This window comes from Caenorhabditis remanei, chromosome III (genome assembly GCF_010183535.1).
Source record: "Caenorhabditis remanei strain PX506 chromosome III, whole genome shotgun sequence".
Taxonomy (NCBI): domain Eukaryota; kingdom Metazoa; phylum Nematoda; class Chromadorea; order Rhabditida; family Rhabditidae; genus Caenorhabditis; species Caenorhabditis remanei.
In genome coordinates, this window is record NC_071330.1 from 9,411,913 (window position 1) to 9,439,732 (window position 27,820).

Sequence of the window (27,820 nt, forward strand, 5' to 3'; positions counted from 1 at the left end):
ATTGTCCTATTTATGTGATGTTTTGAAAATAAATTGTGAAGTGAAAAAGAGAAAGAAGTGAACTGACAAGGGGATCTCCTTCATGCAATGCTTATGAACTGAAGGAAGATATGTTCTAAGAGAGAATAAAGAAATATGCAAAAAATAATGTTTCCTCGTTATTTTGAAGCTGTTCCCAATTGGAACTTTCATATTCTGTCTTATCATCCTTATCATAAGAATACCGGTTCGTATATATTCAGGTGGTTTATAATCGACTCTACATAGTCATTCCATGTTCTCCACGTCTCCAAACCTCTGATACGGTACAAACTGCGTTGGAATTAAAAGTTATTCTTCAAATACCTGCCGTCATTTGCAGTTTTCAGGACGACACGAGATTACATTCGAACTGTAATAACGAACGAACAAGATTAGTGAACCTTTCACTTGAATTCATCATGAGATCTCTCCCAATAATTATGAAATACCACTCATACATATATCACAATCTTTAATTCTCAAATACCATCCTATGAGAACACCTCGATTTTTATTTCCAGTATCACAGACTTTTATCACTTTTTTCTTTTTTCTTTTTCTTTTTCTCTCAGACCGCCGAACCATTTTCATGCGTGTTTGTTTGCTCTTTTTCTCTTCTTATCATTCTACTTATATTCTAAAACATCACTCCTTTTCTGTTTTCCATTTTATTTTCTGTTTCAGTTATTTTCATAACCTTTTCGTCTTTTCAGTTTCCCCAAATGAGAGAAGTTATTTCAATTCACGTTGGGCAAGCGGGAGTTCAAATTGGAAATGCTTGTTGGGAATTGTATTGTTTGGAACATGGAATACTTCCAGATGGTACATTTCTGGATCCAGATGGGAATTCTGGTTCTTTGACAACCTTCTTTTCTGATACCGGATACGGTAGACACGTTCCACGTTCAATTTTTGTGGATTTGGAGCCGACTGTTGTAGGTAAGACTTTCCGGGTAGTGACTTCAAACATAATTATTCAGAATATAGAAAAGAAACAGCTTTTTCAACAAAAAACTGGAAGTTGCAGTCTCTTTTCTTTCGCATACATTTCTCTCTTTCTACCTCTCCTTCTTCTTTATAATACACTTTTCTCCTCTCTTCCATGATGCACGCGTGGTCTATTGGTTAGTGCTGTTGACTGACACTCCAACACTTTTCACGACCCGCCGGTTTCAATTCTCAACCAATGAAGACAAAACCCATGTCCTGAAGAATTCCATGCTAGCATGATTAGTCTTTCCGAGGTTATTTTTTATTTTTTTGCAGATGAGATTCGGACCGGAACTTACAAGAAACTTTTTCATCCGGAACAAATGCTCACCGGAAAAGAGGACGCTGCAAACAATTATGCTCGTGGGCATTATACGGTCGGGAAGGAAATAATTGATACAACACTGGATCGAATCAGAAGACTAGCAAATAATTGTGAGGGATTGCAAGGGTTTTTCGTGTTCCATTCATTCGGAGGAGGCACTGGAAGTGGATTCACTTCTATGCTAATGGAAAAACTTTCGGGTGAATATGGGAAGAAAAGTAAACTTGAATTTTCCATTTATCCGGCACCACAGGTAGATTTCTTTACAAAATTAACCGTTTAATTTAATATTCAGATATCAACATCTGTAGTTGAACCTTATAATTCAATTCTAACAACTCATACAACTTTGGAGCATTCGGATTGCTCATTTATGGTTGACAATGAAGCAATTTATGATATCTGTCGTAGAAATTTAAGGGTTTCTAGACCAACTTACACCAATTTGAATCGAATTATCTCTCAGGTGACGCTCTTTTATCCGTTGATTTGAAACTAACCTAAAAACTTGCAGGTAGTCTCATCAATCACGGCATCTCTTCGTTTCGATGGAGCATTAAATGTGGATTTGAATGAATTCCAAACGAATTTAGTACCGTATCCACGGATTCATTTCCCTCTAGTGGCTTATAATCCACTTATTTCTTCTGCCCATCACGAGATTTTATCGGTCGATGAAATCACTAAAAACTGTTTTGAATCATCAAATCAAATGGTTAAATGTGATCCGAAAAATGGAAAATATATGGCTGTTTGTCTACTTTATCGTGGAGATGTTGTTCCAAAAGATGTATCAGCTGCGATTAAATCAATTAAAACTCAACGATCCGTTCAATTCGTCGATTGGTGTCCAACTGGATTCAAAGTGGGACTGAACTACCAGCCACCTACAGTAATACCTGGTGGAGACATGGCTAAAGTGCCACGTGCAGTTTGTATGCTTTCGAATACCACTGCAATTGCTGAAGCATGGCAAAGACTGGATTATAAATTCGATCTGATGTATGCAAAGAGAGCTTTCGTTCATTGGTAAGTGGAAATAATCAATATATTTGGTGGATTTTTATACTACTTTTACAAAACTCTGAAAAAAAAACTTTCAACGTAGGTGTGTTCCTTCAGGTATGTTGGAGAAGGAATGGAAGAAGGTGAATTCTCAGAAGCCAGAGAAGATTTGGCTGCTCTTGAGAAAGATTACGAAGAGGTTGCTGCTGATTCGAATGATCAAGAGAATGGGGATGATGAGTATTGATATAAATTCCGTGTTGAAATGAAATTGTTTTATTCAAATCTAATATTTATATCTATATTTACATAGGATTAAACTAAAAACAGTAAAGAAATTACTCGATTCTAACAGAGTCAAAGTCACTTCCTCCGTTTGTTTCCGTTGCAGTGATACGGTATGTCTGAAAATGTATTCGATGTATACAGTTTACAGAAAGAATGTTCCAGAACTTACAGCTTTAGCTCCACCATAATAAACTGGACACATTGATTCACAGACATCTTCAAGATCATTTCCTTCAGATGGACTGCACCATGATTCTTGGAATACAACGACAAGATTTGTCACTGATCCAGATCTTTCAGAGCTTTGAATTTCAATTGGAACCCAGAACTTTCCACTGTTCCCAGCATTGACACTAGTGGCGGCTGCTTCCCAGGCGAGACCCTTCAATAATAGTATTTTATAGAAAGAACAGAGTTCTGAAAGCGACTTACCAAAAGTTCATCATCAGCATCTCCATGAATTGGAGCAGCTACACTGCATCCAACAATGCAGATAACAAAGAATCCGAATGCCTTGAACATTTTTGGAAAAGAATAGAAGAGAGCGGAGAAGTTGTGCCAAAACTGTCTTTCCCTCTTCCTTTTATCCTGTTCAGGTCATTCCGGCGACAAAAGATCGAAACTGTTTAATTTGTAAGAGAAAAAGAAAAAGAAGATTGGCGCCAGTGTTCTGAACCGGTATCTCTTATTTCTTTAGTGCTCATATCTCTCTTTTTTCTTATCACATTAAACCTTTCCTACCGTTGACCCTGTCTGGCCTAATACGTTTTTCTTCCAGTTAATTAGATTTCAATTGGAAGAAAAAGGAGGAGAAGAGCTCATTTAAAATACAATGAATGGAAGAAAATAACCGGTTTTGTTTTACTTTTCGGTCGAAACACTTTGATTTTATGAGACAAGGAACAACATTTTCTTGCAGTGTACTTTTGACTTTTGGTTCTGTTCATGTTAACTTGGTGTAGCCTGTCGGAACTGGTACTTAGTAAGGGAAAACCATTTACTGTAATCAAAATAAGAATTGAAATGAAAACAGCGATGTAAGACGTCTCCTACGAAAATTTCGTAGTACGAAACACTGACTAGTAAAGAAGTTTTGGTTTCGGATAGTCCATTGTCATAATTCTCCGACTTTTACCAATCGAATTGAGGAATGAATCGAATAAAGCTTCACTTGCTTGAAATCGTGGCTCTCAAAACCCAAGATGTTTAGTAAAAAGTTGTGAACTAGCAAAATGATCTTCATAAAATTTTACACATTTTATTGGTCCTTCTAGCATTCTTTGTTCTCGAGATAACTGCCCCAGAAGTTAGAACTCTCCTCTCCGTATTCCAGAACAACGCGGAAAACACAACCCTGCCAAAAAGGTTCCAGCCCTCATAATCAATGGATTATCTCTGACTGAAAGTCTCGATATAATCGAGTATTTGGATGAAGCCTCTTCGAATCCCCCGTTTCTTCCAATGGAAATGGATAAGAGAGCCTATGGAACTCGAAGAGGATCCACGATCCCAGGCACATCCAGATCGTCTACCGGACGCTCCAAAAAAGAACTGAAAACAATAAATGTTTATAAACAATAAATCAACGTTTTCTAAAAAATTTCATACTACACTACTTACTGTCTAGAAAAAACGAGACACGGATTAAATGTGATATTAATGATTATGAGTGAATGATGATTTGCATTACAGATAAATGACATCAGACCAGTGAAAGAGATAGAGATGTATTTGTCAAGAGAGCAGTAGAGATTCAAGTAGAAAAATAAAAACTGACGGAAAAATAGAAATGAAATGATAATTGGAAAGCCCTAGCGATGGCGAGCATGATGCATTTTGACACGAACCAAATACTTCATTTGAATTTGATCCACATCATATACAATGTACCTGAAAATATATGGATGATACGGATACAGAGGATTTGATAAACATACTCATTGTATAGCAAGTGGAAGTTTTTACCATGAGCCCCTTGCAGCTGGAAGTGCTTTTTGCCTCTCGGGATAATGTAGCCATCTGGATGAAGGTAGTCTCCGCTCTCAATGGGACATTCACGGCCGACACCTGAACATATGCTTATAGATCGGATAGACTCCTCTCATCGTTACCTTTCACCGAATGAGTTCCTTTTGGCAGTGTGCTCTTCGACATTGTTGTCGCCTCCAACTTTGTAGCCATTTCTCCGAGTGCCACGTCACACAACAGAAGATACGCTTCATCATGACAATTCGCTCGGCAGTAGAAGAAACTTTTACTGAACATATCGGCAAAGTAGACTCCTTTTCCGAACATGTATCCAGACGCTGGTGCTTCTGGAGGCGCGATACGAAGACCTTGACCGAGAATTCCAGCGAAATTCATTCGTCCAGAACCATGCCAGAGTAGACGTCGATTTCCGATATTTGCCTTGAACTTCTTCGACTCACTCTCTCGGTTCAGTTGTAGGATCTGAAAGTGGATCATGTTTGCCTACTTTTGCCGAACAATCTTACATCAATCAAATCCACTTTTATTTCATGTGTCGATCCTTGAGTATTTTTCAAGTAATCATGGATCATCTGGTAGTCAGAGCAGTGTTTATCGAGAGGCTGAAATAATCATAGTAGAATGATTCAATTTTCATACAACTCAGTCTTACTGTCATAGCGCACTTCAATTTCAGATAATTAGTATCCACTGGATCCACTCCAAGTGTTCCCATAGTCGGACTTTCTCCTCCACAAATTTGATCATAAGCGAATTTTATATCCAGAAGTGCGTTCAACATGTTATTCTTCTCCTTGACCTTATGGATACTGTCAATTGGCTCCGGCACTTTCATTCCGAAGTTATGAGGGATAATCGTATAAAATTTGTTGGTGGAATCGAGAATCTTGTCGTTATTCACCGGAAACTCTATGAGAAGTTCACTGAGATCATTGAGCACTTCGAATGCCAGATTGATCTGATTTCGTGAGAGACGTCCGAGTGGCATTTTATTGACATCCATCTCAAAAGACTTCAGAGCCGATTTCATATTTTCAATGTCGAAAATCGACATGACAACTTCTTTGACAGAAGGAGGAAGCTTGGTTTTGGAACCAGGAATTACGTCTTGTTCGAGGTGAGCCTAAAAATTACAAAAAATTTCAGAAATCATTCAATTCCACTCACGAATTCGGAGTAATCAGTTTCGACATAACTGAATGCTCCAGGCATTTTACGGAAATGCTTTCTATACTCCCAGTTATTTTTCGTATTCTCTCTGAAAATCTTCTTGAACTCCTCTACCGCTCCATTTCTATCGAAGCCCTCGAACTTATGGTTACCAACATCGGTACCCACTCGGCCCCATGATCGGAATACATAGTACTTCTCGAAGATATCATCTTTTAACAACTGAATTTTGTAATACGAGTTCTTGTTTTGTGTGACATCAGTGAATGAGAGTGTCGCCTGATAGAGTGATCCGTCCTCTTCATTTTTGAACACGTGGCATTTATTGGCATACGGGAATTTCGCATCAACAACAGTTCCGTGTTTAATTATATGAGTGTTACTAACGGCGTCACCGTTAGTGGAAATTGGAATAACATTCTGCGAGTCTAATGCTTCAGCTGCATAAATGAATTCATCTCCACGAAGTCCTCCTTTCGATTTTCTCTTCTGTATTTTAACGACTTCCTCGTCTTCCTCTTCTTCTATATAAAGACGTTCAGCGAAAGCATTGAAGACCACTTTTTGATCAGAACATTTCTCAAGAAGACGATCAGTTGGTTTGAAAGGAGTTCTAACTGGATTCTTCGATTCGAAAGTGCATTTCGAGTACTCTGTCGCATATCCAGTACAGACATACGCGCGACGTGCTGAGTTGTAGACAATGTTTCCATTAGTACACTTCAAACAGGCGATCGGCACTCCGAAAACAGCATAATCTGCTAATCGATCAATCAGTTGTGATGTTGGATCATGCCCCTCTGTGACTTCTTGAAAGTTTATGGCGAGCAGAGCCAATCTCTCCGAATGCGATAGTTTCTCTAGAAGTTGACGACATTCCCACAGTTGGTCGACTTGAGTCTGTAAACATTTTGAAACTAAAAATTGATTTCTGTACCATCAAACCTTCATACGGCGCTTCTGAAGTTCAGCCATTTTCGCTGCCTTTCCCAATTTTCTCTTTTTCCTCTCCTCTTCACTAGGATTGATTTCCACGATTTCCTCAGCAGCCGCACGTTTCTTAGTGCTCGTTGACGAGCATGGACCATCATCAAAATCTAGAAAAATTTCTGGAGGATCTTCTAAATTTATCAATAAATCGTGGACGATGGTCATATCATTATCGACAGTTACAGTAGACGAAGAAGATTCTGGTTGTGCTATTTTTTCTGATCCTTCTTCTACCGGCTTCGTCTTTTCTCCTTTCTTCGACGCATAAATTTCAGCATAACTTGCGATGACACGCTCTCTCCAGCACTCTTCATAATCGTTCCAACCCGGAATTTGCTCCAATTCCCCTTCGATTCTGTCAAAGCTCTCCGCGTGGCATTTGAAATGGATATATTTACTTTTGAAAATCACTTTCATCTCTCCTTTTTCGAAGTTAGCTGAGCATTTAATACACTTCCCTCGATTAGTTAATGAGCTCTCAGATTTTAAGGAAGAAAGAAACAGCACATTTTCATAATTGACAGAAATAAAATGCGCCACTGGTTCTCTGAATTTTTGAATTCGATTGCGGAGAAGTTCTTGATCTTCCCAATTAAGCCAATCGACACCTCTGATTGAATTGATATTTATATCATTGCGGCTGCGAGCCAGATTTTGCCAGAAACATTCGTAATGAAACCATGAATCAATGGTTCCGTCGAAATATGTAGACTGTTGATTCAGTGACATTCGTAAAGAATTCTGTAATTATTGAAGTATTCGGTATAAAACTAATGGTAAAGCTCACCTCTCCGATATTCTTCTTGCATTTTTTACAATACGATCGGTTCAATTTGGCATATTCAATGGCATATGGAAGGGGTCCAGTGGGGTGCAACATGCTATTTCTGATGTTACGTCACCTTGGAAGAAAAAAATTGTGATTTATATTATAAATTATAAGAATCCCGTTGTTCTGTTGCTCTTGATATGAGAAGAACTCAATTTTCCACATTCCCTTATTTAATTAATTAAGGAGAAAATACGAAAGTAGAAAAAAGCAAAACGTTGTGGGAGTGAAAACGCGTGGTTATAAAAATAAGGGAATGTGGAAAATTGAGTTCTTCTCATATCAAGAGCAACAGAACAACGGGATTCTTTGTGAAAACAAGCCAAACTAATTTTGAAAGTATAATTCATTCCAGAGAAAAAAAGGTTTTTGTTTCAGAACTACCGTAGTTTTCGTGGCGGGACCCATGGAATGTTTTACTGGATAAATCTTGAGGATTCAACATTATTTTTTGCCTGAAAACTCGGAAAATTAGCACTATAAAAGTATTGCTCAAATCCTTTCTCCTAACCACCCAATATTAATTGATTCTGTATACACAAAGGCGCGAAGGTCAAAAAGGTTGCATATTTAGAGCACAAAATGCATCAAATACTCCAATTCCCAGCAAGAATTAAATAAAATGTGACAGAATAAGGGAAACAATTAAAACTTGAAGCATTCCTTCCAATTCTGTTCAAATCCATGATTACCACTCTCGACAGGAAATAGAAGATAGTATTTTAAAGAATTCTCGTTTGCAACAGTTATGGGTCTACCCACGAAGAAAACTAGTACCATTTAATGCAATATAATTCAATTCACGAATGCAAATGAATGCATTAATCTGTCATTTTTACAGGTGAGAAATTTTTCGGTACAAGATATATTGCAAGCTGAAAATTCAATGTGCCTTCAATTTTTTCGTGTATGATACAGTAAATATAATTCACAAAAAAATTAAAGGCGCTTTGAATTTTTCTTAAACTGTGAAAACTTGCATTAAATGGTACAAATTTTCTTCGTGGGTTGGTCCATTACCGATTTTAATAGTTAGGTGTAATTTTCAATACGATATTGCATAATGCTGAATTTATTTGGCAAGAGTGCACAGAGAATTCGAATAAACATTATCCAAATTACTTCCTGAGTCGTCATGTATATTCACGCGGAAAACTTCGTAGTGATGATTGATTGAAGGTTCCAAGTGCAGCTGCCAGCCATCTAAGATTATATTTTGTTTTAAAATTACGATGTTTCCCATTACCTTCTTTTAACACTCCATTTTTTGAATTCCGCACATAAAAGAGTCGCTTAATCCGAAAATGAACGAGAGCCATTGAACACATAGCACACGGTTCATTAACCAAAAACACATCAGAACCAGTTCCGAGGTAATCAGACCCTGTCCGCTTCCGGAGATTGCGGACCATCTCCATAACTGGGTGCCCTAGTGGATGCGTTGATGGACAGCCAGACGAGAGTACAGAATTACTCTGAAAACTAGAAAAATGAAAAAAAAAAAGAAGGCATTTTATGTTCTTACTTGCACTGCAATACACCCATCACCCATTTCTATTACTCTTTGTGTATATCGAATTACATATTCTCTGAGAGAATCAGTGAGGAATGATCCATCAAGCAGTTTCTCAACATCATGATTGGGATGGAAGGCGGTTGACCAGAGAAGTTTTGAAACTTCGAACTGCCGACGTGTTGATGGTTTTTTTGAAGGAACCAAAACTGTCTGAAAGATCAGTATTCAATTCCTGGAACGTTCGGAAGATTAGCTGAATAACAAATCCTCTCTGCTAATCTCTTTATATCTTGCTGTCTTCCTCACTCTCAAGTCTTCTATTCGCACGTCGTCGTTTTTTAAACCAATGATAATTTGTTTGGCGCTTTCTTCTGTCTCCGAAATGAGCACGCTTCCATCTTTTTCAACTCGTTTCAAATGTTGAAAACTTTCGGGAAGTTCGTTTAAACCCCCGATAATCTGACAATTAACGACACGTTAAAAAATAGTTTGTTAATTGTCTTACCTGTCCAATGACTTGCTTATTTACGAGATTCAGAGCTTGAAACGAAGTAGATGCTATTGTTTCACATGTCAGTGCAGGATCTAGGATAGGATGGACTTCCAGTCTAAAATTAACGTAGATTTTATGTGAGTTCAGATGGATATTTTTTCTTACTTAGTGACTGAAGAACAATCTAGTTTTGTTATTTTCGAGGGAGGAGCATCCATAGTCATTTTTTAGAAAAACAATTATTAAATATAGCTGAAATTGAGGGGTTTGGCAAGTCGTGAAAAATATAGAGAAAAGTGTGCGGCGGCTTGCGTCTGTAACCCCGCCCATTTTTCCATGCCTCATTCTCATCATGTGCATTTTTGATGATGTTTGTTGACTTTTTTATTGCTGCTTTTTTTCAATTCTCCACGAATTTCCCTTTTTAAGTTTAACAAAGGTTCTCCGTATGTATATCTGTAATTCATTCACAATACTTCATGATCTCTCTAAATTTCAGGAAAGCGATGGGAAATAATCAATCCGGTGGTCCCGAAGGTCGCTATGGCCCAACCGACAAAGCAGGGCTTCGTAGACATCGTATGATGAGCGAAACTGCAAAAATCGCAGGACAAGTGCTTCCGAATCCTGACGGACCGCCAATGATCTTTGATGTAAGTATCGAGAGGGAAATTCTCTGATTAGTGAGGAGAGGGAGAGCAGAAGAGCGATTTTCGCAACAGCCTCCTAAAGCAGTTTGTACCATTCCCACTACATTAAAATAGATGTTTGAGCTCCCAGATTCGGGTCAAAGTTTCAAAGAATTTTGAAAAAAAAATTGCTAGTAATGATTACCGGAACTGAGTGCAACTTGCAGGATGGCCACGAGGACAAGTCTGGAGAATGTCCGGTAGTTTTTCGCTGGAGTTTCACTCAGAACGCCCAGCCGCGCACTGTCCATATAGTTGGTTCCTGGGATAATTGGTCAACAAGAATCCCAATGGTGAAGTCTACAAACGACTTTTCCACAATAATAGACTTGCAACCTGGGCAGTACGAATACAAATTTCAAGTCGATGGATCATGGGTCGTGGATGATAATCAAGGAAAGACTCAGGATGCAGCTGGAAATGAGAACAATATGATAAACATCCAAGACTCGGATTTTGCAGTCTTCGAGGCTCTTGATGAAGACTTCCAATCCTCAACTGCTGGAGAAGTTCTCCGTGGAGAGTCGGAGAGCACGAAAAATCATGATACTCCGAATGATAGGTAAGGTTTCATAAGAGTTTGTTACTACAATCAACATTTATATCAAGTTACGCTGAGAACTTTCAGAGAACTTGAAAAACTACGCTCATTCACCCAAGAAATTCCATCGATGGACATGCTTCGCAAGGCAGCTGGACCTCCGGTAATTCCTCCACAGTTGATGCAGGTATTTAGTAATATTTTATTTTAATGAATATGAACTTGAAATGTTTAACAGGTGCTTCTTAATAAGGAGACCCCAGAATCATGTGATCCAAATGTACTTCCGGAGCCAAATCATGTGATGCTCAACCATATGTACGCGCTTTCTATCAAGGATAGTGTCATGGTGCTTTCTTCTACACAACGTTACCGCAAGAAGTTTGTAACCACTCTTCTTTATAAACCTGTCTAATCACTTTTATTTATAATTTTTCCCACTCCCTGTTTTATGTGACCGCTCAAAACAAACTTTTTAAACGATCAAACCAAATCCGAGTTCCAATCAACTTTAGTTGTGTATCATAGTTTCTTTTCCATTTTTCATTGTCACCATTCTTCTCTTGTTTTATTCAGTTAGCAATTTTAAGAAACGCAAAACGTAGTATTCTCTAAATAATACGGTCCACTCGGAACTTTACCCCCGTAAAATATCGAGCTGATTGTACATAGTAAAACTTTCCTGCCTTTTTTTGACAGCTTTATGGTTATTCTTTTCTTCGTTGATTTTCTCTCCAAATCAAAATGTTCCGTCCAAAGTTACTGTGAATAACTTGACATTCCAAATTATTCATCATTTTTCTTTTACTGCTTACACTTTTCAGTCGTTTTTCAAATTAAACCTTGTGAAGATATAATTTATTTAATAGTTCTTCTTTGTTCGACACAGTAGCCGTTCTACACGGTACTTGTATATCTATAAATTCTCATGAAAGTCATTTTGTTTCAATGTCTTAAATCTTCTCGCGTACATCGTGTTAGAAAAAGTATGAAAGCTTCATGGAAAAACTAGAAAAGCTCAATAAATTGTTAATCTCTCTGTTCTCAGGATTGTGCTTTGAATCGGCCTTTCTCTGTACGGAGCTCTTAACTTTTGATAGTAGAAAAGAAGTAAATCACCGGATTTGATTGACCTCCACACAGTATAAATTGGAAAACTTCGCCGACCTCGTAACCGACCGGTCAGTCAAAGAAAGATACCTCTATTAAGATATACCGTAAAAACTGTATTTGAGGTGCATGCAACTCTATTGTTCAAAGGGTCCGTCGGAGTACAACTCTATTAGAGGGCAATTCAAATAAAGGGTGCACCTCTATTTTTTGTCGACGAATTTGCTATCTCTTGAATTTGTTTGATTTCACTATTTTTTATGCCGAATTCATCGAACTATCACGTAAAAAAACGGACTTTTATAGAAAATCAGTTGATGATGATATTAGAGATAAGTGTGAATCGGTGGAAGGAAACTGTATTAGAGGGGCACCTCTATTGTTCAAATGGTCCGTCAGAAGGCACTTCAAATTGAGGGCACCTCTATTAGAGGGGCACTTCAAATTGAGGGGCACCTCAAATACAGTTTTTACGGTAGCTTCTACATCTTCTTCGAAGAAATTTAGTCTAGCCTTTATGAGTCAAAAAGTTTTCTTTTCAGTTGTATTTGATTGCTCTTTCACAATATATCATCACACTTTCTAACTTTGAATAACATCGAAGAAAAATTAACTTGGTCTTGTTAATATTTTTTAAACGTTGTCTTATTATTTTGCTTTACGCTTTCTCATCCAAACAACAATAATGTTGTTGTTATTTTCCTTCTTTTTTATTCGCTCTCTGACTTCTGCCGTCACCCCCAACAAACAGCAGACTGGATTTTGTTTTTTTTTTCAGTTTCTCTGAAATACAATGGCGAGAAAAATGTTGAGAAGAGAACAAATTTACGGAGTTTTTACTTTATTCATCTTCCCAAAGCTAATTTGTGGCTTTGTTTAACAAACGTTGTGATTTTTAAATACTAATTTTATCTTCCGAACAGAGGCCAACTGAGAGTGACCGACGTCCTTCGGATGCACTAAAATTCTTACTGTCTTAGTATCTCCTCTTTAATTGGCTGCCTCTTTTTTGATCAATTTTTTTGAGTATGACAGACTAACAGTTAGTTGAATGCCGGACCGAATTGACGCTTTACTATTGAAAAACGCAGTGAAGATTACAATTTGTCGCTGTGTCCTTCAGTTTCCCTATCTATCTATGTTTCTCTTTCATTCATTAGTTATATCTGTTTCGCGTCTTATTTTCAATAGTTTCTCTCCGACCTTCAGTTCCTGGTCATTAAAATAGTCTGAAGAAGTAAAAGCGATGTTCAGCTTTCATTTCGCTTTCCCGTTTTTAGCTGTTTTCCCAACTTTAAATAGCGATCCAATTCTAAAGGAAAACTTTCACAAGTTATTCTCCAATAGGTAGTGTGTTATACATATCATTCACTCCAAGATTCACATGATCGTCTTGCACATTCGCTCGTTGCCCTGGAGAATTTGTGTGAGTTTGCGCATATACGTAAACAAATAACATTCATTTCCAGTGATTCATTATTGGTGCGTCCAAAGTTGCTACAAAACAGCAAAAACGACAAATCTGCGGCGTCCAAAGTTGATTTGTAGATTTGCAGGTTTGCAGTTATGCGTTATTGCTCATCCTTAATTTTTTAACTGCAAAACCTGCAAAACCTACAAACCTACAAATCAACTTTGGATGCCGCAGATTTGTCGTTGTAACAACTTTGGACACACCATATGAGAACTACTAGTATTAGCGGGCCTACTTCTCCTCTCCCTCTTCTATTTCGTTTACCATTTCGTTCGCCTACTACTCGCTTTTGTACTGCTTTGGTTGTTGGATAGATTGCGATCTTTCTCTTTTGTTATTTGTTAAGCTATTTTTCACTCCTCCTCTCGTATAGAATATTGATTATTAGAAATACCCGCGTTTTTTGTCATGACCTCATTTTCGAGTTATCTTTCGGGAATGCCTCGTGAAAGTTCTGAAAAAAATAGGCGCTTTTCCAATCAATACATTAATTTAGAATATATATTCGAATTCCAAACGTCTACAAAGACAAACCATCAAATGTATTGCTACATTTTGCAAGAAGAAATAACGTTTTAACATTTCTATTGCAAGCTACTGATTAGCGCTGATACAAAGAAAGAGCAGGAAAATGAGAGCGGCTGTTCGGTGTAAATGACGAAGTGCGTGTTTTCTTGCTTTTCGTTTGATCAGGTGCTCACTCGATGCGATTCGTTCATTGAAGTATTAATCGAAGAAAGATTGAATGTAGTTTTTCTTTTTAAAAGTTTATCGGGATTCATTGCGAACCATGGCTTAAAAACATTAAGGATGTACCAACTTATAGCTAACCTATGTTTTAGCGTTTATGGTATACCAGCCTGGCTGCCCCGCCTTCGGCGGTTCGTCATGCTGGCCTCTCTTCATTTACGTGTTCACCTTCTCAAAAATGTTCTGCATGGCCGAGTGGTCCAAGGGGTCCGGTTTTGGTCCCGGCCGCACGCGTTTTATATATAAGAATGATTTAAACCAGACTTGCCACGGGCCGGGCCAAAATCAGGAAAAATCTCGGCCCGGCCCGCTCAAAAAAAGTATAGTTTTCGGATAAAAATTCAAAATTGAATAGAAATATGAATGTGTACAATAATTTAAGCATTTTTACTCTATTTTTTCGAAAAAATTCAAAAAAAAAATGGGTACCCATTTTTGAATCCGGGCCGGGCCAAGAGAAATTTCGGCCCGACCCGGCCCGACCAAGAAAAATCTCGGCCCGGCCCGAATGGCGATCTGGTATGCAAAATCATTCATTTCACAGTTATACCACGAAATCCCTGACAATAGATATTGCAAAAGATGCTCCAATATATCGTCGCATCATCTAGATACCATGGAATTTTTGGAGACGAGTGAGTGCGCAGCAGTGTTGTGACACGCACTCTCTCTTTCACAAAGAGAAAGACGCCCCTCTCTCTCTCTTTCTCTACAAATTCCGCTCATAGGTTGATCGTTCTCTGCGCACTCCGTCTATTTATATACTATTTCTTTCCTCTTAGTTTTTCAATCGTTTCCACCTTTGCCACCTCTCCCTCTTCGCTCTGCCCTCTCTTCTACCGGTTCTTTTTGTCGAATCAGCACTATCGATTGATTGATTTTTTCACTATTTTTGAATGACTTTTGTTTGGTTCCAGAAAAGTAAGAAAGTAATTTCGAAATATTGCCACACTCAAAAATAAAAAGTGATGACAATTGTGAAAACATTGAGAAAATACCAGAACACATTCTCTCCTGATCGTTTTCGCAACTTCACTGTGAAATACTTTAGGCTTCTTAGTTTTTTTTCTTCTTTGAAATATTCTTATCGTTTTTTCTTCGATTTTCTCAAATCGTTTCTGATACGGCCAAAATGAAAGCATTGATTGATTTTTCTCTGTGAAATGTGAAAACGGTGAAGGAGCCTATATTGAAACTGATAACGTCCTGTTCTTTGACTTGGTTCGTGGTTAAAAACTTTCAAAGGCTTTTTTCTTCGTTTTTCGACCCATATGCTTGAAAAAAAGATATCCTTTCCTATGGTGAAGAATTTGACAATGTCTATTTAAAGATTTGTTCAATGCTGCGCGTATTTTCAAAGAAATTGTCTTCCTTCAGACATTAAAAACGTAATGTTAAAATTTATTTTCCTTTTTGAAATCAAAGGAAATAACTTTCTCAAAAACAGTTTTAAAGCTTCTATTTCAAGATTTTTCTCTTACTTGCCAGATTATTTTAAATTTTAAAAAAGACACATATTTTCAATAAAATAAATTATTCATTTGATTGTACCAGAAATGTTGTTCCAATAGACTTTTCTATTCTTATTTCGATCATTCATCTTTCTTTACTTTTCTCCTTTGTTCTTCTTACTGCTCTTATCTTCTAATGTACTGTCCGTCTCTTGTCTCCAATCTGTCCGTTTTCAGGTCATAAAAACCATATACTGTACATTGGATGGGCTGACCTCTTGGACGCTGTCTCACAGTTGCTCCCAGATATTATTATAGTGCTTATATAAGAATATACAAAATGGCCGACGTTTTCGAATTCGAGTTGGACGGACACGAAGCCCAGCCATCACCCCAGCGCCATGCGTAAGTTTTTTTCTCCGAAAAAGTACTGTGGATCCAGAATATGAAGTTTAAATATTAAATTTTGTTTAGAGAACTATGGTTTCTGTAAACCGTGACGCGACTGTAGTCTTCTGACACTTCTGACACTTCTGATTTCTTCCTCCTTTTTATCACCTGATGAATGACACTAAGACTTGATCACTGATTAGATGGAACAATAAACACAACATCGAAAGAGTTATAAATTAAAACAGAAATGTTTCTTCAATTTGTAGTGTAGAAAAAATAAGATCCGAGACGTTGGATTCTGGTAAAAATGGAGAAATTATTTTTTCAGATACCATTATGAGAATCACTCGGAGATCATGGAAGACGATCACATGTACAGCAACGTCGCTGACGTAAGTAGTTCAGACTCGGAAGAAGAACACGAAATTCATTTATTCACACTACAGGGGCAGATTTCTGCACCACCACCGAGTTCGTCATACATGGAAGATCCTATGATGGAATCGATTCAGTTGTGTGCTAGTGCTATCAATCCTCCAAACGTTCGCGTTGGCCCAGAAGATTTCCAGTTACTAAAAGTTCTTGGAAAAGGTGGATATGGAAAGGTATTTTTTTAAATAAGAAATCTTCACACCGTTTTTGAAACGTGCTTCGTTATAAATAATATAAGCATAATACGGCATAATCAACTGCCGAGGGGTTGAAAAATACTTTCTCCAAAAACCTCTATCGGGTCAAGTCATAGCTCAAATAATTTGTACTTGGAGTTGCCATCGGGAAAATTTTTTAACGGACCTTTTGAGAAATCCACATACACCACGAACCGGATAGGACTTCTTTCGACTCGGCTGGCCCAACGGTCTATGCGAGTATATAGTTTTGATTTTGTTAGATGACAACTATAAGTATGTGAGATATTTCTCAGCCCGATGCGAAGTTAAAAAAAAAGAAAAAATCATCCAATAAAAATTGTGTGCCCTGGTCGGTCCGGATCGAAGTAAGGTTCGGTGTAGTTGAGCCTTGACATCAAAGCATAAACCGTGTCGTTTTTTGATTTGTTGTCACCATAAACGGACTAGTCTCTCACTCACTTTTTAAAACACCTCTCATTTTTATATCCGTACAAAACGAAACGTGCGCTTTCACTCGGTCACGATAACCATTCTTTAGGGAAGCAAGTGAATAGAGAATCTAGAAAATTTCCTATTATTGCGAGAGAAACTTTTTCCTTAAACGAAATATTAGTGAACTACATTTTTCCAGGTTTTCCAAGTACGAAAAACAACTGGCTCAGATTCTGGAAAAATCTTTGCGATGAAAGTACTCCAAAAGGCTACAATTGTGCGAAACCAGAAGGACACAGCACACACGAAAGCCGAAAGAAACATCCTTGAGGCCGTGAAGTCGCCATTCATTTGTGATCTTCTTTATGCATTTCAAACTGGTGGAAAACTTTATTTGATTCTTGAGTATCTCTCAGGTGGTGAACTTTTTATGCACCTCGAAAGAGAAGGAATGTTTATGGAGAATGTGGCCAGGTTCTACCTATCTGAAATCGTGGTTTCACTCGAACATCTTCACCAACAGGGAATTATTTACCGTGATTTGAAACCAGAAAATATTTTATTGGATGGTTACGGTCATGTTAAACTAACTGATTTTGGATTGTGCAAAGAAGAGATCGAAGGAGATCAAAAGACGCACACTTTCTGTGGAACCATTGAATATATGGCTCCTGAAATTCTGATGAGATGTGGACATGGAAAAGCTGTGGATTGGTGGAGTCTTGGAGCTCTTATGTTCGACATGCTGACCGGTGGACCACCTTTCACTGCTGAAAATCGCCGGAAAACTATCGATAAAATTCTCAAAGGACGCCTTACTCTTCCAGCATACCTTTCAAATGAAGCTCGTGATCTTATAAAAAAGCTTCTAAAACGCCACGTTGATACTCGTCTTGGAGCAGGAGTTTCTGATGCAGAAGAAATCAAGGCTCACCCGTTCTTCAAGCAAACGGATTGGAATCTTGTTTATGCCCGTAAACTTGAAGCGCCATTCAAGCCTGAAATAGAAAATGAGGAAGATGTTTCACTGTTCGATACCCGATTCACTAAAATGACTCCAGTCGACTCACCATGTGAAACGAACTTCAGTTTGAATGGAGACAATCCGTTTGTTGGATTTACATATGTGGCCCCTTCCGTTCTTGAAATGATGAACAAACATGGTCATGGTATCAGTGTGGCACACTTGGCCTCTTCGATGTCTCGAGGAGCTGGAATTCCACACAAAAGTCCCAAGAAGTAAGTTATATCAGTTCAAAATTACTCTCAAATTTACTCCCCTAATAGTTTTATTATATTTCATTGAATAGTTTCAGACCGGGAGATCCAGAAACAGCACATATTCAACATGGAGGACAATCAGATCTATTCGGACACGGATCCAGCCACGAATCTCAGTTGTTCTTCGGTGGACTACCTGCATCCAATAACTCATCTAACCAACAACAGCGACCAGAATTCACACCTTTCGGAGGATTTTCAGAAGATGATGCTATGGATACATCAACTCCACGAGCCAGTGAAAGTCGTGAAACAACTGGAAACGGTGGTAATGGTATGAGACCGACAACCATTGGAAGCACTGCATCAACACCAATCCCATTACCAAAGAGGGTGATGTGATTCTGGGAAACAATCAATTATTCCCTTTTCATGTTTTTTTTTCAACTACATCACCATCATGTTTCCTGACGTGTCGTTTCTCAATTCAATTTTTCTTGTACCCATCTTTTTGTCTAACCCATTTTTGTAATTGTTTCAAAATTTTAATCAAATTCATTTCATTGGCTCATCCCACTAGAGATTACGATCTGTAGATTCTGTAAACTTTGAGAGAACATTAGGAAGTCTGAAGTACTGTATATATTCTCTCAAATTTTAGAATCATATCAAATACGGAGGTATTTTAATCTCTGGCTTGTTTTTGTGTTTGGGATATTTTGCCTCATCGTTTTTCTTTGTCGTTTTTGTCATTATTTTCATGTGACATTCCTACTAGAGGATGCACTATACCGGGATTTCGGTAGCCATTTGCTCATTTAATTATTTTTCTTCTTCTTTTCCCCACACTCTTTCTTTTTGTTCACACCAACCTACTTTTATTTGCTCCCAACAAGACTGGCTGAATTGACGTGATTTGATTTTCTTTTTATTTTTGTTGTAAACATACGCTCTGAACACCTCTTCCACCCTATCAAAGTGCCTTTTATAGCCTTCTTTTTGCCTTTTCAAAAAATATGAAAAATCCCAAACAAATAGGTTTTGAATTAATAAATTACTCTGAGAATCGATTTTGTTCTAATTGTTAAGACCGTCTTCTAGTCAGTCTTCGTCGTTTTAGAAGGCGATAAGAGATGAATTGATATGGTAAAATGCATTGACAAGGGCGCCGGAAGAAGTGTAACAAATCAATGATATCGACTCCTTTTCTATTTTATGATAAGAAAGAGGACGTCTTCTGATTGTGGTTGATACTCTCTTCAATTGTATTTGAACTTCAAAATGGCAACTTTTATGGGAGGAGAAATTATCGAAGAGATTCTCAATGATGAGTGAGTTTATGATATGATGTCTTCTTTTTATGGGTTAAGTTGACTCGAAACAACTTGAACATTTCAAGACTGAAGCTCTCATACAAGACAAATTAAGATGAACTAAAATGAACAACTATTCTATAGTAATCCCACAGTACTCTCTACTTATCAGATTGAAAAAATTCTTTCAAATTTTGAAGAATTAGTCAGATTTTAATACACAGAAATCCGAGTGTGTTTTAATCAAAATCTAAATTTTGTGATTTCTAGAATAGCGTAGATTGTAGTTGTGACGGGAGTGTCTGATCACTTGCAGACCCGAATAAAAACAAAAGAAATTCTGTATTTTTACTCGTTTATTTTGTCTCTGAAATTTCATTTTCTTCGTTTTCTTCTCGAATGAATAATATCACGTGCATTCGATTCAATTGAGTTGTCACAGCCCTTTTTTCTCACAAAAACAATTCGTTTTCAAAGTAAAAAAGGTTTTTCTATAGCTTTCCCAGAATGAATTCATCTTGAATTCACTTTTGCTTCCTTCACATTTTAAGATTCAGAAGACGAGAAGATCTTGAATTCGCAATTCTGAAAACATGACAATTTCCAGAATTATTTATTCGAGAACAAGGAAGTTCGTTCATTTTTACAATATTTGAATTCATCCGTTTTCATAAATAAATGTTTTCGAAACTTGATTAAAATAACTATTTTTGGTTAACAAAAGGAAATGACATACACAATTTTCCCACATTTTTATAAAGTTTTTCTTCGATTTCCGTTCAGTTTGATTCTATTTCTAGTTTATTTTTGAACCGATTTCTCTTCTTTTCTTCTTTTCAATCTGACAAAACAATTTGAATCAGAAGTTTTTTATCACAAAGTTTTATCAATTCCGGCCATACAGGCATCTCAGAGATAGTGTTGTAGAATGAGAGAATCCGCCGAAAAAGAGATATTTGAAACAATTTCAAATTGATAGTTCAAAGTTTTGCATGATATTGAAGACGTCGTTTTGAAGTTTAAACTACTTTTTGTATCTGCTGAATCAAACCACGTATTGACGTCGACTGACATATTTATCACGTTTTCTGTGAGATTTTTTGTGAAAACAAACAGAAATTTATACTCAAAGAATAAGAATTCTATTTTCGATTAACTATAAATACTCGAATTTCCTATTTTTCGTTTTTCAGCACATCGATAATGAATGATACAATTATTGTTGACACGTGGAATGGTACAACGACAACTGGTCAGACGATTCTCTCAGCGAAGAAAGAACAATTATATGAATCTCTGATGTGAGTTCACTGTATTCGAAACGTTTACATTACTCTAGTTGTATCGAGAACTCAAAGAATGAACTAACTTTTAATTTTTTTGCAATTTTTGTCCCAGAATCTACGAATTTCAGTCTCTCTGGAAGTGCTATAATCTTCATTCTTCTGACAATTCTCATCCTTTACTACATCAAAACTTCTCGTTATTACCGTCAATGGTGGCGTGCCCGTCAAAGTGAAAAATCGGCAAAGAAGGAAGAAAAAGCGAGATTGAAGGCAAAAGCTGAAAGAGAGAAAGAAGAACAAGAAGATGAGGAAGAGTATTCTGTTTGATGATTAAATGTAATGAAGAGTCATGTTTTAATAATAAAGAATCATATTCATTGTTGTCTATTTACAGGAAAAAAATCACAGGTGGAAGCGAGAACCATTCTAGTTGTAATCAAAATTGTAGGGAAAAATCAAGCAAAACGTAAAAAATAGTGGGGAGTAGTGCAAACTGATACCCATTTTGTAAGGAATTCCGTGAAAGTCAAAAAGAAATAAGTGTAATGAAAACTAGAAAATGTCTGGGCATTTACTCCAATCATGCTGCTCTTTCGATTCCCAATATCCTCCTTTATATTGATGAATTAGAGCGCCATTCGATTCATCTTGAACACGCACGAACCACGTTGGTTCATATTCTTCATACTTGTCGCCTAAAAAGACAAGTTATACGTTGAATTCGTGATACCTGAAATCATTTTACCTCTTTTCATTGCTAATTCCTTCTCCGCCTCTCGGCGTCTTCTCACAATTCGTTGTTTCTCTTCGATTTCTAATTTCTTCTTATTAGCTTCATCCCATCTGAAAAAGTTGTGATCCGTTTCACTCTTCACGTGCTTCTCATCAACTTACAGTCCGTTTTCCATCATCCGCTGATCGGGACGAAGACGTGAATCTGTTGGCGCCACACCATCTTCAGGTTCGTTGAGTTCTATTGTGAATTTGGTGAAGTTGTGCATCTTTTCGGCGCCTTTCCTGAAACATGAAAAATGTTATTTTGATGCTTCAAGAATTTAGTTTTGAAAAAAACTGCTTACGGTAGTGGATGCGTCGTCCAAATTCGTTTCAAGCTTGCCTCATCAACTTCTACTTTTGGTTTCTCTTGATTTCCATTCCAGCTTGAAACTTTCAGCATATCAATCGATTTATCCCATGTTCCTTGGACAACATATTTTGGGATTCCTTCAGAATTACGAACGATACCGTATACCTGGAGGAATTAGGAAATTACGGAAATGAGAAGGACGGAGAACAAACCTTTCTCGGCTGCTCTCTGCTGAAATATGAATACGGCACAAACTTCAATACGCACTTCTCGTTCGTCGTATGATTAGTAATTTCCATTTCTCCGTGATTATCGATCCACAACTTTCCGACAATGATATTGTGTACTGTAGTTGTTATCTTACGATAGGAAAAATGAGAATTTGTTGATGGGAAAACGACATGAGTGAATCCGATTGGAATTACTGATAGATATTTTCCACGAAAACGGGATGTCATCGTGAAGTCTTGATACATTGTCCAACCACATCCTTCTGCATGATGAGCAGCCGCAGGTGGATGATGAGAAACCTGAAAATTGAAATTAAATTTGAGAACAGAATGGAGGATGCTCAGAAAACAGAAAACTCGTAATTGATCAGAATAAAAGATTCTTTGCTTTGCTCCTTCTTCTCACCTGTTCAGTGACACTTCTCCACCCCAAGTCTTCCATTCGATCAAACTCGAAAGTCTCTCCCAACAATGGATTGAATGGCTTGTTGGTTCGATGACATGTTGTCGAATAGTTACTTGCCGCGTATGCTGCCACATAACACATTTGCTCGAGTGTTGACTGAAATTGAACTATTAGAAACAGAGAAAAAAGTTTCACTAACCAGTTTTGCTGCAGCTTCCAATAAATCAGCATATTCCAAATCTTCAGTGACACGTTGCAAAACGGAAATAGGCTCGGAAAAATTAACTGGCATTGGAATTTTCGAAAGTTCCTGGAAAGGTTTTACATATTTTAAACACGTGATAGGATGAGAAATCTCACTTTTCCGATGCAATTCTTCATAATTGACCACAAATTAATTGGAAGATCTGGTCTCTCTGGTACTGTAGTCCTTCTTTGTCTTCCTGTTGGTGCATTGGATTGAGATGATGGCGGAGAAGAAGATGAAGGGTCTCCAGCACCGGAATGACGATCAGAACGAACTGCCGGAACAGCATGGACGCCAGCTGGTGATGTTGAATTACATGGCATTCTGAAATAAAATAGTTTGAAAGAAGCTGAACTTAATTTAGAATGTTATGCAAGGAATCCAAAATGTTATCCGGAAGGAACGGATGGTCAAATGAAAGTTTTAGAATCCAAACAATTATTCAGCAAATAACATGGAAAGACTAAAAAATGAGGATCGTACAAAACATCGAATCAATCGTTTCAGGAATTTTATATAGACGAAAAAAGGAAATGAAGAAAAATTTGAGTCATAAACGAGAGGATTGGGAGAGTGTGCTATTCGAAGTTTCCGGCCGTCACACGTTTTCTGTTCTCAGAGAAAAACTTTTTTTCAAGGGAATTTTTATGGAACAAATTGATTTCGTTTTTTGTGAGTATCTATTTTCCATATTATGCAAGAGTAGTCGAGCTTCCATCAATACGAAATCCGCAGCATCATTTGAAAAGAACATCACATTGAATTATTTCATTAAACATTAAACTTGAAAAAAAAATATACTTGACCGGTCGGCGCGGTTGGAAATTTTTGTTGAATTTTAAAACCGCAAAAATAATTTTCAAGTACTTTTTATCACTAAATTCACTGTAGAACCACTTAAATTCGCCAATTTACTCGAACTATAGCTCAAAATGCCTCAAAACTCCTTTTTCAAAAACTACTTAATAACTTTCTATTTCTCCATCAACTTCATACAAAATACCCGATAGAAAACTGTGGTCTATATCCAACACCATTAATCACTCTCCCCAAAAAAAATGGTCACGGCCAAGACAATGACTTCCTAATAGTGTGTCTGAAACTGTAACAGAGTATTCACTAACTACTAACAAGAAACCACAAAAATAGTAAACCGTTTGTACAGACTGCATCAAGAAACGGTTGTTCTAACTGGAAGTTGTCAGGAGGGGGGAAATAAGAAGAATCAAATCAGTTGATCAAACAAAAAACGAACCAAAATACTAATCAAGACTTAGAAAAAGAGAGAAAGAATGACCAACACTGGGCAATAAGAAAAGTGAAAATTGGAAAAGAAGAATAGCGGAAAACGAAAAAGGCTAAAGTTCGGTTAAAAAGAAGGCTAATGTGGCAAATTACAAGAAAAAAGAGAAAAAGTGTACAAGAAAGGTGGAAGTGGTTACAAAAAGTAGAGATTTAAGAGGACGAGAAATAAATACTGGGTACCTTTTTCTATATGTCGACAAAACAACATCTAAAAAATAACCAGTTTCTTTTCATGTGTCCACAAGTAGAATGTATTCAAAAAGACATTGGTCGCAAAAAGAGAAAAAGAAGAAAAAGCTTCGTGACAGACGATTTCAATGACATGACGAGAGGCGTCTTATTGTAGGATGAAATCTACAAATGACAGAATATAATGAAGTGTCGTTTTGTAGAGAGTTGCACCAAAGACATTCAAAATTTAGAACTGAATAAAGAAGAACTTCATTTCACACGGAAAACTTATTCCAAAAGAAATTATTTTAAAAACCTTCGAGCTAATCTATTTCAGGCCTGAGAAACATTTTGAATGTTTGGTTAAGCTCATTCTAAAATTTGTTCTGACTGTTCGAAAACCTTTTAAAAAAAGCCCAAAAATGTCAAAAGTAGAGAAGTGCTCCCTCCAGAGGTCTTTTGTTTCAATATGAGCGTGCCACTACTATTTTCCACAATGGAACAAAAGAACGCAGAGAAATCAAGAAAAAAAACAGAAGAGAAAACTAACAAGTGAAAGTGAAATCCATCTCTTTCCATCTATCTCTCTCTCCACGTTTCGTCCACTTTTAGTTGAACACGAACTACCAAACAGATGGAAAGATAGGAGAGAAATCGAGAACACTTCGGTCAGAAACATCTGTATATTTTCCTAGACTGGCAAGAGAAGAAACTTACATAAGATCTTCTTCAGCATCATGAAACTCGTCTTCTTGGTCACTGTAAACCGATAACGGAGCACCTGTTGCACATTTAGTGGCTGCTCGTTCCAGTGATGAATGTTGCATCGCGAGGGCTTCCAGTTGTTCCTAAAAAAAACATTTTGAAATTTGAAAGAATGAAAAGCTCTTTGAACTGAATGAAAAGGCTAGACTCCTGTCAGTTTAGTGTTTCCCATGACTTCCGTCACCGGAAAAGAAGAGAAAATCCAACGAGGTTATGGGGTTTTTCATGACATGTAAAAGGGTATTTTGATACATTTTTCCTTATTCACAAGAGTTGAGAAATTATTTTTTACAAATTTCAGAGAAGGAAAATACAAATCTTTTTCACCGTTTGTGAATAAGGTAAAATATGTTTTAAAATACATTTTTACATGACCTGAATAACCCCATTATTCATGACATGTAAAAATGTATTTTAATACATTTTTTCCTTATTCACGACCGTCGAGAAACTATTTTTCACAAATCTCAGTTTTGCGTTGGTCTAACGACGTTTTTCCATTTTTTTTTCCATTTTTCGACATGCGCATGTAGAAAAACTGTCAAAAAATTGGGGAGAAATGTGCTTTAAAAAATACATTTTTCACCATTCGTGAATAAAGAAAAATATGTATTAAAATACATTTTTACATGACCTGAATAACCCCATTATTCACGGGCCCATAATGGGGTTATTCAGGTCATGTAAAAATGTATTTTAATACATTTTTTCCTTATTCACGACCGGTGAAAAATGTATTTTAATACATATTTTTCTCCCATTTTTCTACATTTCTCCCCAATTTTTTGACAGTTTTTCTACATACGCATGTCGAAAAATGCAAAAAAGGGGAAAAACGCTGTTAGACCAACGGTAAACTGATATTTGTAAAAAATAGTTTCTCGACTCTCGTGAATAAGAAAAAAATGTATTAAAATACATTTTTACATGACCTGAATAACCCCATAATCCAAGGGTAAATCGAAAAAGGGTACATCTATGAAAAATTTGATCATAGGGTACTTTGAATCAAAGGGTACAGTGAATCTTAGGGCACATCGAGGAGCTATGATCATAGGGTACATCGAGTCAAAATTTTCATAAAATTTCAGAAGTCTCACAGTTTTCACCAATTTTTGGGAAAAGCTTTACAGATGGAGTTTGGAAACATGTTGATTGCTTTTTTCAGAGGGATGACATAATAAGATTTAGCATTTAAGAAGACGCTTGAATCAACTATAGAACCTCCAATATGATCATCTCTCAAATTGGTGAAAACTGTGAGACTTCTGAAAATTTTGACTCGATGTACCCTATGATAACCCTATAGATGTACCCCATGATCATAGCTCTTCGATGTACCCTAAGATTCACTGTACCCTTCGATTCAAAAAATAGAGAAAACAAATGTTTAAAAAATTTTCTTCGCAGTTCGTGAATAACCTCATAAAGATATATTCCATTAAAGTCTCACCTGCAAAAACGCTTTCTCTTTCTGTTCAACAGCTACTATCTTATTCAGACGTCTCGCTGATTGTTCGGATAATTGTACAAATTCTTCAGCAGCCTGGAGTACTGCTGCAGTTGTTATCTGAAAGCAAAACTATCTTATTTCAATATTTATTATTCTAGAATTAAATTTCAAATACGGAATTTATTTATAAAGTGTACTCCATTCCCTGCATATTTTTATACATTAAAAATATAAGTTTTCTTGTATACCATTCTTGTATAATCAAGAGTATTTTTCAGGTCAAATTTTTAGATGAAACGCCAACCTTTAACAAATCAGCCCTTTCTGCTAATGAATTTTTATCAGTTTCCACTGTTCCATTAAGTGCACGCATCAATTCGTCACTTTGTTTATCTGAAAATGTGAATGCGAAAAGAAAAAAAAACGAACTGTGAACTCACTCATCATATTAGCAGCTGTTCTCAAATCGCATAGTTTTCCTGATATCTGACGATTTGAGAGAATCAAATTTTCTGATCTATTCGAATCATTTTGAGCCATTTGAGCATCTTCATCTTCTTCTGAAATTATTACATTGCTCGCGATCATTTTTCGTAAACACTCACCGCTTTCCGCTTTGGTAATAGCTTTGTGTCTCATATATTCCAATGAATTCACCCATTGTTGTCGATCCATTTCATTTTGTGGTTTCACATGGAACGTTTGAGATTGTCCAGAAATTACGATGCATGAAGTTGTCTTCAAAGAGAAAATTGAAATGTACTCAATCATTCAAAACTAGGAAATACCTTATCAGTGTGAACGCGCGCTTCTTGCAAGTTGATACTTCCACGACACGTATGACCGACTTCACTGGGGTTTCTGCAAAGAAGCTCGATAGAAGAAATAATGAGATAATTTTTTATTTCATCTGTTGAACTATTGGGCATTTCAGAATTTGGGATTTTTCACATAAGATAGGTAGTGTCACTAATTACCTTTCTTCATCTTCTAGATTCCTAGGTTTTTCATCATCACCATCTCCTTCAGCATATACATATCTTTGAATAGACTCTCCACAAGCAGACTCATAAACACTTTCATTATCACTACATCCATCCCCAGAAGCCTTTCTACGGGTACGTCGTCCAACTGGAAATGCACACCATGTGATTTGTTTCCTTGCTTGTCGAAGCCGTCCTCGCAATGTTCCCATTATTCGACAATGTATTTTTCGTTTACTTTTAATGGGAATCGAGGAAGAGTACA

At 37.0% G+C, this 27,820-nt stretch overlaps 8 protein-coding genes across 8 annotated transcripts; 4 read left to right on the plus strand and 4 right to left on the minus strand.

Moving 5' to 3' along the window:
* Positions 1-743: 743 nt before the first annotated feature.
* Positions 744-2,588, plus strand: GCK72_010276 (uncharacterized protein; the record flags this gene model as incomplete). Its single annotated transcript, XM_003104040.2, has 5 exons — positions 744-960; positions 1,288-1,589; positions 1,632-1,802; positions 1,851-2,365; positions 2,459-2,588. The coding sequence occupies 5 exons, from the start codon at positions 744-746 to the stop codon at positions 2,586-2,588; spliced, it is 1,335 nt and encodes a 444-aa protein (XP_003104088.1).
* A 91-nt stretch (positions 2,589-2,679) lies between these two features.
* On the minus strand, positions 2,680-3,151 carry GCK72_010277 (uncharacterized protein; the record flags this gene model as incomplete). The annotated part of the gene is made up of 3 exons (XM_003104131.2): positions 2,680-2,745; positions 2,799-3,011; positions 3,062-3,151. 3 exons carry the CDS (start codon positions 3,149-3,151, stop codon positions 2,680-2,682), a joined length of 369 nt encoding a protein of 122 aa, XP_003104179.1.
* Positions 3,152-4,440: 1,289 nt separating this feature from the next.
* On the minus strand, positions 4,441-7,658 carry GCK72_010278 (uncharacterized protein; the record flags this gene model as incomplete). Its single annotated transcript, XM_003104069.2, has 8 exons — positions 4,441-4,519; positions 4,567-4,696; positions 4,741-5,080; positions 5,125-5,220; positions 5,271-5,741; positions 5,786-6,688; positions 6,734-7,519; positions 7,566-7,658. The coding sequence occupies 8 exons, from the start codon at positions 7,656-7,658 to the stop codon at positions 4,441-4,443; spliced, it is 2,898 nt and encodes a 965-aa protein (XP_003104117.2).
* A 1,021-nt stretch (positions 7,659-8,679) lies between these two features.
* Positions 8,680-9,840, minus strand: GCK72_010279 (uncharacterized protein; the record flags this gene model as incomplete). Its single annotated transcript, XM_003104157.2, has 6 exons — positions 8,680-8,810; positions 8,854-9,082; positions 9,133-9,333; positions 9,430-9,582; positions 9,629-9,731; positions 9,782-9,840. 6 exons carry the CDS (start codon positions 9,838-9,840, stop codon positions 8,680-8,682), a joined length of 876 nt encoding a protein of 291 aa, XP_003104205.2.
* A 282-nt stretch (positions 9,841-10,122) lies between these two features.
* Positions 10,123-11,261, plus strand: GCK72_010280 (uncharacterized protein; the record flags this gene model as incomplete). Its single annotated transcript, XM_003104024.2, has 4 exons — positions 10,123-10,269; positions 10,473-10,867; positions 10,934-11,033; positions 11,085-11,261. 4 exons carry the CDS (start codon positions 10,123-10,125, stop codon positions 11,259-11,261), a joined length of 819 nt encoding a protein of 272 aa, XP_003104072.2.
* Positions 11,262-15,971: 4,710 nt separating this feature from the next.
* On the plus strand, positions 15,972-18,711 carry GCK72_010281 (uncharacterized protein; the record flags this gene model as incomplete). Its single annotated transcript, XM_003104123.2, has 5 exons — positions 15,972-16,036; positions 16,353-16,416; positions 16,471-16,629; positions 17,288-18,327; positions 18,405-18,711. The coding sequence occupies 5 exons, from the start codon at positions 15,972-15,974 to the stop codon at positions 18,709-18,711; spliced, it is 1,635 nt and encodes a 544-aa protein (XP_003104171.2).
* A 2,114-nt stretch (positions 18,712-20,825) lies between these two features.
* Positions 20,826-21,235, plus strand: GCK72_010282 (uncharacterized protein; the record flags this gene model as incomplete). Its single annotated transcript, XM_003104154.2, has 2 exons — positions 20,826-20,923; positions 21,037-21,235. The coding sequence occupies 2 exons, from the start codon at positions 20,826-20,828 to the stop codon at positions 21,233-21,235; spliced, it is 297 nt and encodes a 98-aa protein (XP_003104202.2).
* Positions 21,236-21,460: 225 nt separating this feature from the next.
* On the minus strand, positions 21,461-27,767 carry GCK72_010283 (uncharacterized protein; the record flags this gene model as incomplete). Its single annotated transcript, XM_003104078.2, has 15 exons — positions 21,461-21,603; positions 21,654-21,751; positions 21,803-21,925; positions 21,988-22,160; positions 22,208-22,525; positions 22,632-22,787; positions 22,831-22,941; positions 22,992-23,202; positions 25,072-25,202; positions 26,573-26,689; positions 26,877-26,965; positions 27,013-27,132; positions 27,178-27,310; positions 27,361-27,433; positions 27,550-27,767. The coding sequence occupies 15 exons, from the start codon at positions 27,765-27,767 to the stop codon at positions 21,461-21,463; spliced, it is 2,214 nt and encodes a 737-aa protein (XP_003104126.2).
* Positions 27,768-27,820: the final 53 nt, after the last annotated feature.